Consider the following 13,863-nt stretch of genomic DNA (forward strand, 5'->3'; position numbering starts at 1 on the left):
GGGTTGTTCCCAACAATGGATAGCAGACGAGTAACGTTTATAAGTATGGGCTTTATTTACTCATTCAGATCTTTCAATTTGGGATCGTGCCTTCGCTGCAAGTCATATACAATCCACTTATTCACCTTCGTAACGAGTTTTAACAAAACCAGCGCCCATCTCTGTCGACAGGGATGAGAATTCTTTGTGCCTTTTCCCATGACAGACACGGCCATTCTGGATCACTACCTTTCACTTTGCTCGCAATCCCTAACAGATTTATGTTGAAATTGTTATCTTTATCTTCGGCCAAAACTGAGATCGCAGTGTAGAAATGTCTGTCCATCAACGACACCTCTGGCGACATCACTTCAGGATGTCAGATCTGCATCTCAAGCAATCCACGGAGAGCTTCATCGATGTGCTGAATTCAACATAACAAAAGATTTTCAATGTTTTAAAATAAGTTTTCTAAAAATCTAAACACTTTGTAAATGCTTACAGAGACAGTGACACGTGAGTTTGCGATCGTCATGGGCCCGTAGAACGACTTCTCATATTCGGCATAAAAACCTCGAATCCTACTTGGCGAACGTTCGAGCATCGATGCCCTAACTCGCGCCAGCGAGTTGTTTACCTTCAGTGTCACGGTCTCCGCAAGTGGCCTCACACCGTCATCTATAATTGCCCCAAACTGACGGTTCGCTGCGTAAAATGATCAATTGTAACAACTTTAATGCAGATATGAACAATAAACAAGGTATAGTGTAATAACCTCTCGACGTGGTCGCATCGCCTCCTGACATACGCGCATCTGAAGTCACTTGAATATCTAAAAACAAAAAGTATATTGTTTAATAAACTATACATAAATATAAATATAAAAAAAGTGCATTACCTCACCTTCTGCGGACTCCTCTGTAATGACTGGAAGGTTAGGCTCAAATATCTGTTGGGTTTGGCTACTACTGCCAATTTCCCTACCCAGATTATCATCTACACCTAACAGCGTACATTAAACAAATTAAAATAATAACTAAAATGCAAATAAGAATAGACAAGATGTAGTGTAATAACCTCTCGACGTGGTCGCCTCGCCACCTGACTTACGCGCATCCGTAGTCACTTGAATATCTAAAAACAAAAAGTTTATTGTTTAATATACTATACATAAATATAAAATCAAAAAAGTGCATTAACTCACCTTCTGAGGACTCCTCTGTAATGACTGGAAGGTTAGGCTCAAATATCTGTTGGGTTTGACTACTACTGCCAATTTCTCTACCCAGATTATCATCCACACCTAACAGCGTACATTAAACAAATTAAAATAATAATTAGAATTCTACTAAATCATTCTATTACATAAACATAAATATAATTATTAAATTAACTCACCAAAATCTGCCTCGGATGATTTCCTCTTCTGCCCTCTGCTATAGGCTATGCTATAATCTCTGTCCTGATGCACTGGCATGTTAGACCTCATCTCAGCAAAACCAGCTCTAATCTGTTCAGTCAAACTCAATCTCAACTCATCGAGACCAAGATTAAAACTCGATTTCAAGTCAGCTAAAGCTTGATTTATATTCCTGATAGACGCCCTGGTCTCAATAAATTCTGTTGACTTCTTAACATGCATAGACGTAACGGAATCCTCCAACGCAGTCAATCGCCTCTCGAAACTATGCTCCAAGGGTGATGGGCGGCGGGAAGGATTGAGTCCAAAGTGGACTCTACGACCCGTACGCATAGGAGAACTGGTGCTACAGCTGGATCTATTGAGATAACCAGAACGGGTGCCGGAAACGTCCGGACATGCATGTGTAGAACGCGTGTGCTGGACAGAGAGAGTTGAATGTGCAGAATGCATGTGCTGGACTGAGTGAGACTCCAGAGGGTGCTCGCTACATATGACTGTTTGACCCTGCCTCCAGAGCTGAATACCCGAGTGGTGACCGCATCGGGCGCAGAATCAACAAAAACCCCGGTCGTATAATATGCTGAAACGAGCTCCTCGGGAGTAGGAGTCAAACATCCAAGACAATCCTACATTTAATTAATAACATATCAGATTAATTAAAAATTAAGTCCACAGTTATTATAACAAATCAATTCATATTACTTACATCTATACCACAATCACCAAATGCTGCAGTGACATCAACAGCATTTGGGGCACGGTTTGACGCCCACGTGTTAGTCACCCACTGAAACATCCTGGGCAACATCAAACCGTCCACATCTCTTCTCCTTGCAAACTTTTGTGCCACGCTCGGATAATATTTGTAAGCGAGGATCTGTAACATAAATTTAGAACAATGTTATTAGTAGAAATAAAGATAACAAATCCATTTTTAACATTCAAAAAATAATATACCTGCAGAGGCAGCACAAAACCACCGACAAGGAAGCTGCCATCAACTTCTTTCCGACCCTGTGCCTCGGTGAGGTAATTAGTCCTTCTTCAAACATCGGACCGCATCACGAAAGGCTACTCTACCCCACGGATAGCTGTTAAACCTATCCAAATCATCTATGAGCCTCAGGTATTTAGGGTCGATCTTATTCGTTTTTTCCTAGTCCTCTCACCGAACACAAAACAACAGAAGTAAAAATTAGTCATCTTTAACTTCTCCACGTCTACACCAGTCTCATTCTGCACTTGAAGATTCATCTTCACCTCCAAATCACTCAACACAATCTCAGACTTACCAGCAAAGTGTCTGGAGCCAAAGACACCTCTCTCTGGTACATCTACAGGCTCTGTTGCGCAATCGAGGCCGGTTATTAAACAATACTCTAACAAAGAAAATCTAACCGTCCTCTTGCGCACCACCATCCAAAACTCATCACTGTCCGTGTCAACTATCTGATTACTCATCAAATACTACATAATTTGACTAGAAATATTAAAATCTCTGTGATACCTAACCATATTACCAAAAGGAGACTGCTCCAAAAAAATGGCTCTCTCGTCGTTGTTGAGATAGTGAAAAATCTTCTCCGCAACCTCTTTATATCTTGATTCGAGTGTTAACTTGCAGCGAAAAATTGTATCCCTGCCTAGTTTTCTCGGTAAATATACCTGTCACAAATACAAATATATTAGAATAACAAACTGACCCAACGCAAAACCCACGCTTGGTCGACCAACGCTTCTTGGTCGACCAAGCAAGCCACACTTGGTCGACCAAGAAGCGTTGGTCGACGAGGCGCTTGGTCGACCAAGCAAGCCACGCTTGGTCGAATACTTGGTCGACCAAACGTACCCTTCTTCTGGCTTAGTCGACCAAACGTACCCTTCTTCCTCAACAACTCAACACACGCACCCTTTCTTCCTCAACACGACGGTTCGACCCTTTCTTCCTCAACACACGCACGAAGAATCAAATAACAGAATAAAAGTGAACATACCATATTTTGGTCAGCCATTTCTCGGATGCGTTGCAAAAAAAAATGTTGAAGAAGGGTTTCGTCGATTCAGTTGCACGGATTTAGTCGACGGGAAAACGAGGGCAAGTGAGTCGGCTGCGTAGGGTTTACAGTGAAGTGAAGTGAAGAAGGATTAATCAATTTTAAACTTAAAATATTAGGATATTTACGTAAATTAACATCTGAATCCTTTTTTTTAAATAAGTCTCGAACGACTCCCTTTTCCCTAAATTTCCCCTTACAGAGCTTCTGGAGAAAGAGAGATGTCGAGCGAACTTGGAAAAAAAGAATGTTGATACGGAAAGAAAGAAAGCCAGCGAGGCACTGAAAAAGCTTAAGGCAGCAAAAAATAAGGTTAGTGAAGCTCAAAAGGCTGTTGACATTGAAAGGAAAAAGGCTGACGAGAATAAGGTTTTGTATGAGAGATTAAAATTGGAAACTGATGCAGTAAAGTCAAAGTTGTGTTTGGAGCGAACTAAATCTGAAACGGTGAACATGAAAGTGGAGGATGAGAAACAAAACACCATTAAAGAAAGGAAAATGGCAGACTCAGCTGCGTTCAAAGCTGAAGAGCAGCGGAAACAAATTTGAAGAAGGCCATAGCTGAGAAAGACGGGGCTGATGATTTGGATCAAAAGTTGAAAGAGGAAAAGAGAAGGACTGAAAAATTAGAGGAGGAGCTGCATGAATGTTTATGCTCAAGGAAATTGGCTGAGACTCACATTGACCTAGCAAATGCAAGCATAGAGTCAGTGTTGAGAAATGATGCTGGTACCAGAACTGCGAAGAGAGAAGCCCTAATGCCCCAAGGGATAGAAAAGATGGCCAAGGAGAAAGATCAATTTAGTTTCAGGGAGAAAAAACTCGCTGATTCAGAGGTGAAGAAAGTTGTGAAACATAAGAAAGTTGCGGAAGCTCGCAAAAGGAAGGCTGTAGAAGAGCAGTATCGTGTTGAGCAACTATCTCGAGAGCTGGTGGATTGTAAGGAGAGATTAGAAGAATTGCAGAAAAGACAGCAGATAGCGGGGCAAATGCATGTTGACAATCCAGCGGTAAGAGAGAACAACAGTTCTGACAGAGCTAATTTGAAACTGCGTAAGCAATGAAAGAAGCTAGAAAAGATGCTTGTGAAGCACGCCAAAGAGGTGACAAAGGTAGATGTTCGTAACAATTTGCTGCATCAAGAACTATTTCACATAAAGAAGAGATTTCCATCAGTTCCAACAGCGATTGGATATACTTGATTTTTGTTTTGTGCATGGTGGTGACGTTATACATGAGTTGGAAAAGGTTGGTTTCCTCTCCTCATTTCTATTTAAACTGTTATATTTATGTCAAGTGAACTTATTGTATATACAGTGCTCTATCTATTAGCTTTAGGTCCTTCAACTGTTTTTCTGACTTTGTTATCTTACGAACTGATATTGGTGAAAGCTGCATGACTGCTGAGTGTCGAAACTGTACATTAAGGATATTGATTAATGACTACTATATAAGCTTTAGTGTTAAACTGCAGATGTTATTCTTGTTAAATAATATACGGGTTTTGTAAGACTTGTTGGCCTGTTGAGTACTCTTCTCCTGGTCCTTATTAGCAAAATTATCGATCTAATATAACATTCTACAATTGTCTTGAATTGCTACTTCTCACAGGCAGGCAATGAGACCTTCACGAAAGAGAAAATTTTCACAGATGGGTATCTCAAGCAACTTGTATCAGGTATTGATTCTAGATTGAATCCTCTGTATAGGGGTTGCTACCGAAAAAGGTCACCAAGTTCTGCCTTAAATTCCAGCACGGCATCTTTTTCTTATCTGCCATTGATGGCCTCACAGGAAAGAGGTGCTTTTTCTGTAACCACGTCAGCTAAACTGGGAGAAGATATATCAGATCTCAAATCGTCTTTGTCGAAATTGTCTTGTGAGGGAACAGTAATGTTCGGGGAGAATGTGGCAGCGAATGCTGAAAAAAGCACGAAAAGTCCTATTGAGGGTAATGCTGACAACAGCAGAATTAGGCACTGGGACAAGAGGAAGATTCTTGGTGCTGTGGAGTCCATGGACAACTTGTATTCTGAGGGTCAGAAGCTGCATGAACAGATGTCCAAGCATCTATCTGTATTGCATGACATACTGAGTGATCACAAAGATGATTCGGCAGAGCAGAATCTGTCAGAGAATTTTTGCTCAGAGCAAGCTAAACGACTAAGAGGAGAAAGACCTCTTGCGAGGGAGCTAAAATCATCCATTCTTCGCACAATTCCAATGGGCGAAAAGGCATACTTGATTCAGATATTAACAACTCCAATGTTGGCAGGAAAACTTCTTCACCTGGCTTAGATGTAAGAAAATGTGATGATTTTCTTAAATATGGAATTGATACTTATTTGGAAAGCGCCAAATGCACTCATCGAGAGTTTGATGAAATGCCAATTCATGATTACATGAAGTTGCTTCAACTGGACAATACCGCTGATGAAAGATCTTATTGGATAACTATTACTGCGCCTATATCTCCTACTCTGCCTGAGATTACATTTCGAGGGTTTGAGGCCATTGACACAGATAATGCGACATGCCAGTTAAGGATAACGTCGCACCAACTTCTGACTTTAATACCTTTGATATGGAGAAGAATTCAAGCCTTCAGAAAATCTAGGTGTGGTGGAGCATGTGAGTGATGCTTGTTATTACCATAACCAGGTTCTACAAGGAAAGTTGGGGATACCAAATGTAAATGGATCTAAAAATGAGAAAACACACTTATCCTGTGAAAGCAGTATTTCTTCAATCCCAGGTGCTATTCCAAATTGTTTTGTTTTTTCTCTAGAATATAAAGACAATAGTGGCATATCAAGGATCCTCCAGGCCATCAGCAGGTGCAAACCTCAATGCACTCCTCTTTACTCGTGTAAGTGTGTGTGCACACACTGATATTCAAAAGGATTCAGTACTCTAACCTGATTATTATCTGTGACGCAGGCTTGGAGTCGACTCTAATGGATATGAGGATGCTGGAATTAAGAAACTATTAGATTCCCTATTTGCATTTTTCTGTCAAAGCACTTCAAGAAATCTGAGCATTCCGGTTCAGTTTGCTTCTGTAATTGCTTTGCTTGGCCTTATACATGTGTCATTTGAACAACTTTTTGCCATTGAATCTCAATCAATTTTGAGTCGGGAGTCCATTCCTGCTGATTTTAAGGAAATGGTTCACTCCTCAGTAAAGAGCAACAATTATCTTTTAGGATCCACCAAACTAATGGCAAGACCAAATTCTAGAATTGAATTTCCACCCAATCAAGTGTTTAAGGTGGTTTGATTTGACTCCGCTTAGTGGAGGGAAGTTTTGTTACATGATCTGGGAACTTGTCTTGGTATCAAAATAGGCGAATTTTGTCTACATTTATGGAGGAAGATTTCGTTTTCGAAAGGTGGATAAAGGTTGGGGAGGGCTTGAAGTCGTTGCTAATGGGTACCAACAGACTTAGTGTTACTTGTCAGATCAATCCCATTAAGTTTACCCCTTCTACTCGACTGTTGATGTTGCCATGTATGAAGAACCCTCCGTATCCGGATCTCCAGCAACTATCAAGTTTCAGCATTCATCGAGTGGGTGATAAGTTCTTGATCCGTCAATACTTTCATTTTGAGGAATGAATTACATAAGAAAATTTGAATATATTTTCAGATCGGGGCTGCTATTTCTGCTAATTTTGTTGCGTCGGCGGCCTGTCTTAATCTGGAGAACTTTCGGATCCGACCCTTAAACTTGGAAAATTATTTGTGAGCATCAATTAGAAACTTAGAAAATCAAGAAACAATATAAACTTATGGCATCATTTTATTTTCTTATTCATCAATTCTAATTAGTGGATTCGAATAATTTATGAATGGCACACTAAATAGACCTCTGCATATTGACAATGAAATTGAATCTTGTTCGGCTTAGATAAACAAAAAAACGAAAGGACAACATGGTAAAGAGATGTGATTTAGGACAGATGTCCTTTCTCAACTCATCGCGAAAAAATAGATTCAGGAGAACAAGGATTTTGTACGCAGTTTTCATTCATTAAAGGAGATGTGTCGTGAATTGACAAATCTAGACCATAGCTCGATTTCATGTGAAATAACCGTCTTATAGTTTTTTTTTAATAATTTGTGAAGATGATGTAATTTAATCTTTTTTGAAATTATACAGTAGTTGTAAATACTATGTTTCAACAATTCTCTCTTAATAATCGCATGAATCTGCAACTCTTAGATAAAGAACATGACACTTGTACTGTAACACTAACTATAACATGAAACATTCATCATTTAAAAAGTTACGATAATAATATAATACATTGTTCGAGACCATATATATTTAAACATAATATTTCAATTGGTCTAGTGGCAGACGTATCTTGATTCCTGCAATTACTATCCGTCCTGCACATTAACAATGATACAGCTAATAATAACTCAACTAATCCCACTATTTGATGAAGTGATGGGTGCTCTTTCAATGAACTTGACCGCTGAACAAACACAAATTTGCGGATTTTTGCTTTATATTTGATATTCATTCTAGGAGTAGCCATCATCAAATTGATCTTAAAATTTCAAATTTTAAAATTTCAAAAGAAAAAAAATATTAATTTTATTCTAAAAGATACATTATAATATCTATTAGTTAAACTTTTTGACTCCGCCATTTGCTGAATAAACTTAATAATTTCCGTACTATCTTTTTGGATTAACTTATGTCATAATTTTAATTAGAGTAGGTATCTTGTGAGACAGTCTCACATATATTTATTTGTGAGACATGTCAACTATATTCATATTTACAATATAAATTAATATTTTTGACATAAAAAGTAATATTTTTTTTATGGATGACCCAAATAGAATATCTATAATTAAAACACAAAAATTCATGTAAAACGATCTGAGAATAGATGTGATATTTCTAGAAGTGATATCATACAAAGAGTGGAACATTATTGAGGGTGTCAAAACTGGCAGTACTATAGGCATAACAATTTTTTTGTTGGGACTTCAAACTAGGCTATGTAATTAATTATATTGAGAAAGTTTAAAAATGGAGCTGTTTATAATTTAGACGCATGTGTGAGATGATGAATATATTAAATGTTATTTTTTGTTGATTACCATCCAATAAGCATAATATAAAATAAAAGTATACTTTTCTTAACCTAAAGTAGAGAGTTTTTAGTCAATACAGAGAACACCAAAGGTCAAGAACCCAACCAAGACCTTTCACATTTGAAGCCTTGTTTAGCTACAAATCAAAAGGAGGAAGAGATCCTATGCACATTTGCCCTTTTTTTTTCTATGTTAATGTAATAATAATGGAAAAAATGTGGCAGCATTGACTAATTCCAAGTATCCCAAGTGGAGTGGATGTCACATAATCATTGTGACCATTGACTTGGGGTTGAGTGTTTTTTTTAAATTAAGATATGGAGTTATATAATAAGGTTTCGAAGTTGAGATATCATTTCAAATTTGAGGTATTGGTGTCAGATGAGCTATAAATTGACAATTTGGAATGAGTTTTTAGTTGCAATAAAGGTAAAAACCTATAAATAACTGTTAGTGAAAAAGGTCACGCTCATGTCATTTCATCAAGTTATTGTCAGAAGAAAAACGAGCAAAATATAATCCAATTTATCATTCAAATTGATTCTAAATTATATATTAAGTAAAAATCGATGGACAAAATATATAATTATAGATTATGTCTCTTGTGAGAACGGTCTCACAAATCTTTATCTGTGAGACGGGTCAACCATACCGATATTCACAATAAAAGTAATACTCTTAACATAAAAAGTAATTATTTTTCATGGATGACCCAAATAAGAGATCCGTCTCACAAAATACAACCCGTGAGACCGTTTCACACAAGTTTTTGCCATAATTATATTAATATTAAAATTTTACACTTGCACACATGACATACAACGAATAACTTAGGTATATATATATATATATATAAATAACATAAAGCGTCTCTTATCCATTTACATATAATTTAAAATCAGCGTTGCGATGTTTGATATTATTTCACTTAAGGCTAGTCTCGATTAGGAAAACTTGAACCCAACATATTGAAGCTTTTGTTTATAAATAGATTAAATTGTTACAAACTATCCCAGTGTTATCAACACGTCTTAAATTTAAAATAAAACTTTAAATTTGAGATTCAATTATAACAAATCTTTCGAAAACGTTAGGAAAACAAGTCGATCTCAATTAATTTAAAAAATTAAATAATTTTGACATAATGATATGGACGCGAAAGTGGAGTGGTCGTGTTGGAGTATGATAAATTGTTATGGGCTGCAAGTTTATATATATTTGACTGAGTCTTTAGCTGACTAATTAATTTTCTTTGATTTCCCAAATCATTATTAACTCTGTCTAATTATAAAGTAACTTTTCCAACTGTCATAATTCAAACAAGATTTTATATATATACATATGGCTGTGAAATTAATGTGATTTTTTTAATCTACACCTAATAAACCTGCCCTCTCCTGTGCTGATAAAGACTTCCATCCANGTATGTATACTTTGTCACGTATAATGGGCGCCAATTATTTAGTGATCTTTCTTTATTATTTTCCCATGGCAAAAAAAATTATTATTTCTCAAGCGATCTCCCAAATCTTCGTAAACCACCAATCATTTCACAATTTTCTCTTAGTTAATTGTGATTAAGCAAATTTAATGATCAATCTTTTCACATAATATGGCTACCAAATGTTCTTTCCCCTTCAATTTTGAGGTAATTTTTTTTTTTTTTTTTGAGAATATAAGTATTGTACCTCTTTCTTTTTTTTTTTTTAATAAATCTTCGGTCCGCGCAAAGAAAATAAGCATGATTTACAAAGAATAAATTATCAGAAGATTTCAATTGATGTTCATATATACGTAACATATTTTTGGTTGTTGCCAATACTTATATTCTGTGCCTAAAATATAGCTCAATCGAGGATTAAAAAAAAGGAAAAAAGAAATTATATAAAAGGAGTCATAATAAAGAATCCAAAATACATAAAACTTGAGATCTAATTAAAATACTCCCGTAATATGGTATTTTTTCTCATATGCAATAATTTGGAATATTCAACAAGCTAAAGAATCTATCTAAGTGATTAAAATATAAAACAAATAAAAAGCATGGAAACAAAGATTTTTAAGCATTACCGTAACAAAAAAAAATACAGAATTTATCGAAATTTTCGCTACAATATGACATCATTACCGAAATATTCGGTACGACAACGGTGTGAAATTCGAAATTTTCAGTATATATCAAAATAATATATAAAAATTTAAATTTTTTTTAAAAATATAATATATTTTTTGCAGTATAAAACGGTATATACCGATATTTCAGTATACCGCAATATTTCGTTATAAGCATATTCGGTATACCAAAATTTTCGATGCGCTATCGGTATAAATATTTTTAATATTGTAATTTTCGATACGATATACCATCTCTAATATAGATAGATATATTCATGGCTTTACAATTTGGAATCACTATAATTGATCCTATAGTTTTATTCTCTTGAGAAGTTTCTGTCCTAAAAATCCCCCATTTTGGTGTATTATTTTATATTTGTTCAATGATGTCTCTTTGAGCTTCCTTATTACCAAATTTTATTTTATATTGATCTCCCGCGACAATAATTGTTGCTTCCTTAGTGCACAATTCATTTCCGGAATTCAGTGACATCGTACAATAATTTAGCATAATCAAAATACTGGCAAGTTAACTAAATTTGGTGATTACTTATTTTTAGTATATTAATATTATTAGATTTAAACATCTGATTCGATTGATTTTACTCTATAAATAATAAAAGAAACGTGTGAAGTTTATATATAAATTTAATATTTTTTTTGCATTCGTATTTATGATTAATTGACACATGATTAAAATTAAAACCAATGGATGCCTAGCTAGCTGGCTAATAATTATTTAATAGATCAAGAAAGAAAGACGGCAAAAACTCTTGTGAGACGGTCTCACGGATTAATTTCGTGGGTCGAATCTCTTATTTGAGTCATCAATGAAAAAATATTACTTTTTATGCTAAGAGTATTACTTTTTATTGTAAATATGGGTAGGGTTAACCCTTCTCACAGATTAAGATCTGTGACACGATCTCACATCAGACCCACCCAAGAAAGGCATGCCGTCAACAATTTAATATACTAGCAATACTATTCCTTGTTGACTTGTGATTCATTTTTAAATCCACCTATTATTAATAAATATATACTTAACCTACCAAACAAGTCACAGTTAATTATGTACATTAGCGTAGTTAAAAACAGTTAAATCAATCACATGTTATATTTACAGGATTTATCCAAAGGAAACGAGATTGATTTGACCAAATATTTCTACAGAATATAAGTTAATATATATTATATTCGTTGTAATATTTAATAGATATTATTATACAAATTTCACTCCATATTAACTGCTATTAGTAATACTAATTGAATATCAATCGAACAATATATTACACGACTTTTGTAACTAAATAAATAAATTAAAAGGATGTAATTATTATAAAACAAACAATGAAATATATAATTTATATCTAATTATATTTTAATAAGGATTGGATTAGCAGAATAATTATACTCAATCAAATCTTATTCTCGTCAAAGCATAAATAAATAAAGACTGTAAGAAGCTGTCAAATTAACTACCTCTTATCATTTCGTCCACACTCCTCACTACCAATTAATAAACTTCTTGAAGAATTTTCATGTCTGAAGAATTAAGAGATGGGTTTTACTATCACCAAACATTTCGCGATGACCTCCGCCGTAACCCCGGCGGAGCCACCAACTTTCCATACTCAAACACCACCAATGCAAAGCCATCTGACAACTCCACCGAGGCTTCTAGTTCATTTCCGGCAGATTCATCGGTTCATCAGATACAAATGCTTGATCCTTCTTTGTATTTAAGTAGTTTCACCGACTTTCTGCATGGATCTTCCGATCACAACACTCTTTCTGCCGCCGCCTTCGGCATGTCGCCGCTGTCTTCTTCCATGAAAGAAGATCCGAGGGGGCAGCTAGGAGATAATCAGGGGTTGGGAGGCGGCGAAACCCCACTTACACCCAATTCTTCGATTTCCGCCGCCTCCACTGAGGTGGCGCCAGGCGAGGAATTAGATTCCAAGAAGAGTCAAAAACTTGATACTCAAGTAACTAAAGAAGCTGCTGAAGACGGAGAAGACACGAGCTCCAAGAAAGAGTAATTAGTAACTCTATCTTTTGACCTCAATTAGTTCTTTTAATTTCTCAACTGTGAATTATATAAAGTTAATAGTTGATCAAGATCCAATGATTAATCATGCGAAATTATTTGATCCAATTAATGGAATTAAAGGGATAACAAATCAAAGAAGAAAGGAGAGAAGAAGCAGAGGGAGCCTCGATTTGCTTTCATGACCAAGAGTGAGATCGATCAATTGGAAGATGGATACAGATGGAGAAAATACGGACAAAAAGCCGTCAAGAACAGTCCTTATCCAAGGTTAATTGCACATTTCCTTAGCATGTTCTTTTAGTAATTTAGTTAGTTAGGTAGTGCAAGCAACCGTGAATTAGTAAAACCGGTAAAAACCCTTCAATTTCAGAAGCTACTATAGATGCACGACACCTAAATGTACGGTGAAGAAACGCGTAGAGAGATCCTTCCAAGACCCTTCAATCGTGGTCACAACGTATGAAGGGCAACACAACCACCACGTCCCCGCCACCCTCCGAGGCAACGTGGCCACCGGAATGTTTTCTCCAGCTGGTTCCATGCTTTTAAGTCCGCATCCATTTTTGCAAGAACAACAAGTCTTACTTCAAATGCCTCACCAACTTTACATGAGCAATTTTAGCGGGGGAAACCTTGTGTACGATCACCATCAGGAACAGCAGCAATCTTTGGGTACACTGATACATGATCATGATCAGCAATCTTGCTTGCATGTTTCTGGCCATGGACTGTTAATGCAAGATATAATTCCTCCGGCCTTTCCCAAACAAGAATTCTGACGTGTATTACGTACGTACGGCACCCTCTTCATGTGATCGATCGATCGACGAGGTCCTTTACTTATTAACTATGTTTTTCTTTTTTCCACTTTTAATTAATTAGTTTCCTGACTATATAGTTCTGCGCTTGGCTTATCTACGCTTCTGTTGTATATAGCAGCAATATGTATATCCAGCTAGCGCATGTATCTTTATTGATTCATGTTAATTATGAGTTTTAGCTTCTTTCAGCTGTGCTAAAGAGGAAGTAATCGTTTTTCTTTTCTTGAAACGGTCGCGGAAATCGTCGAGATCACTGTCCGAGCTAGTTCTATTGTATGTCGGACGACGGTCACGGTTTTTAAA

At 36.2% G+C, this 13,863-nt stretch overlaps 3 protein-coding genes across 13 annotated transcripts; 2 read left to right on the forward strand and 1 right to left on the reverse strand.

The window, feature by feature from the left end:
- Nucleotides 1-329: 329 nt before the first annotated feature.
- On the reverse strand, nt 330-3,518 carry LOC140984729 (uncharacterized). 9 transcript variants are annotated; one of them, XM_073452309.1, is made up of 10 exons: nt 3,397-3,518; nt 2,360-3,067; nt 2,109-2,279; nt 1,378-2,028; nt 1,184-1,282; nt 1,057-1,113; nt 883-981; nt 755-811; nt 482-684; nt 330-403 (listed from the first exon to the last, which is right to left on the reverse strand). In XM_073452309.1, the coding sequence occupies exons 4-10, from the start codon at nt 1,850-1,852 to the stop codon at nt 359-361; spliced, it is 1,035 nt and encodes a 344-aa protein (XP_073308410.1). In that variant the 5' UTR covers nt 1,853-2,028; nt 2,109-2,279; nt 2,360-3,067; nt 3,397-3,518; the 3' UTR covers nt 330-358. The 9 variants fall into 9 exon arrangements, with proteins under 9 accessions (XP_073308410.1, XP_073308411.1, XP_073308412.1 ...); XM_073452310.1 differs by lacking the exon at nt 3,397-3,518 and having other exon boundaries at nt 2,923-3,186; XM_073452311.1 differs by lacking the exon at nt 3,397-3,518 and having other exon boundaries at nt 482-657; nt 2,360-3,186.
- On the forward strand, nt 3,290-7,265 carry LOC140984731 (uncharacterized). 3 transcript variants are annotated; one of them, XM_073452320.1, is made up of 4 exons: nt 3,290-4,704; nt 5,072-5,134; nt 5,251-6,325; nt 6,397-7,265. In XM_073452320.1, exons 2-3 carry the CDS (start codon nt 5,075-5,077, stop codon nt 5,752-5,754), a joined length of 564 nt encoding a protein of 187 aa, XP_073308421.1. In that variant the 5' UTR covers nt 3,290-4,704; nt 5,072-5,074; the 3' UTR covers nt 5,755-6,325; nt 6,397-7,265. The 3 variants fall into 3 exon arrangements, with proteins under 3 accessions (XP_073308421.1, XP_073308419.1, XP_073308420.1); XM_073452318.1 differs by having other exon boundaries at nt 4,476-4,704; nt 5,068-5,134; XM_073452319.1 differs by having other exon boundaries at nt 4,476-4,704; nt 5,068-5,134; nt 5,251-6,293.
- Nucleotides 7,266-12,159: 4,894 nt separating this feature from the next.
- On the forward strand, nt 12,160-13,748 carry LOC140985032 (WRKY transcription factor 71-like). The gene is made up of 3 exons (XM_073452764.1): nt 12,160-12,724; nt 12,860-13,006; nt 13,110-13,748. Exons 1-3 carry the CDS (start codon nt 12,228-12,230, stop codon nt 13,516-13,518), a joined length of 1,053 nt encoding a protein of 350 aa, XP_073308865.1. The 5' UTR covers nt 12,160-12,227; the 3' UTR covers nt 13,519-13,748.
- Nucleotides 13,749-13,863: the final 115 nt, after the last annotated feature.

This window comes from Primulina huaijiensis, chromosome 9 (assembly GCF_012295235.1).
Source record: "Primulina huaijiensis isolate GDHJ02 chromosome 9, ASM1229523v2, whole genome shotgun sequence".
In the NCBI taxonomy this organism is placed as follows: Eukaryota; Viridiplantae; Streptophyta; class Magnoliopsida; order Lamiales; family Gesneriaceae; genus Primulina; species Primulina huaijiensis.

What these genes read in the sequence shown, in the direction of transcription:
- LOC140984729 (XM_073452309.1), bottom strand. Translation starts at nt 1,852, where the DNA reads ATGCATTCTGCACATTCAACTCTCTCTGTCCAGCACACGCGTTCTACA. An exon ending in CGAGGCGACCACGTCGAGAG is followed by an intron (nt 982 to 1,056) that starts GTTATTACACTA and finishes GTACGCTGTTAG; the next exon opens with GTGTAGATGATAATCTGGGT. An exon ending in ACTCACGTGTCACTGTCTCT is followed by an intron (nt 404 to 481) that starts GTAAGCATTTAC and finishes TGTTGAATTCAG; the next exon opens with CACATCGATGAAGCTCTCCG.
- LOC140984731 (XM_073452318.1), top strand. Translation starts at nt 4,673, where the DNA reads ATGGTGGTGACGTTATACATGAGTTGGAAAAG. An exon ending in TTATACATGAGTTGGAAAAG is followed by an intron (nt 4,705 to 5,067) that starts GTTGGTTTCCTC and finishes TACTTCTCACAG; the next exon opens with GCAGGCAATGAGACCTTCAC. An exon ending in TCTCAAGCAACTTGTATCAG is followed by an intron (nt 5,135 to 5,250) that starts GTATTGATTCTA and finishes ATGGCCTCACAG; the next exon opens with GAAAGAGGTGCTTTTTCTGT.
- LOC140985032 (XM_073452764.1), top strand. Translation starts at nt 12,228, where the DNA reads ATGTCTGAAGAATTAAGAGATGGGTTTTACTATCACCAAACATTTCGC. An exon ending in GACACGAGCTCCAAGAAAGA is followed by an intron (nt 12,725 to 12,859) that starts GTAATTAGTAAC and finishes ATGGAATTAAAG; the next exon opens with GGATAACAAATCAAAGAAGA. An exon ending in AAGAACAGTCCTTATCCAAG is followed by an intron (nt 13,007 to 13,109) that starts GTTAATTGCACA and finishes CTTCAATTTCAG; the next exon opens with AAGCTACTATAGATGCACGA.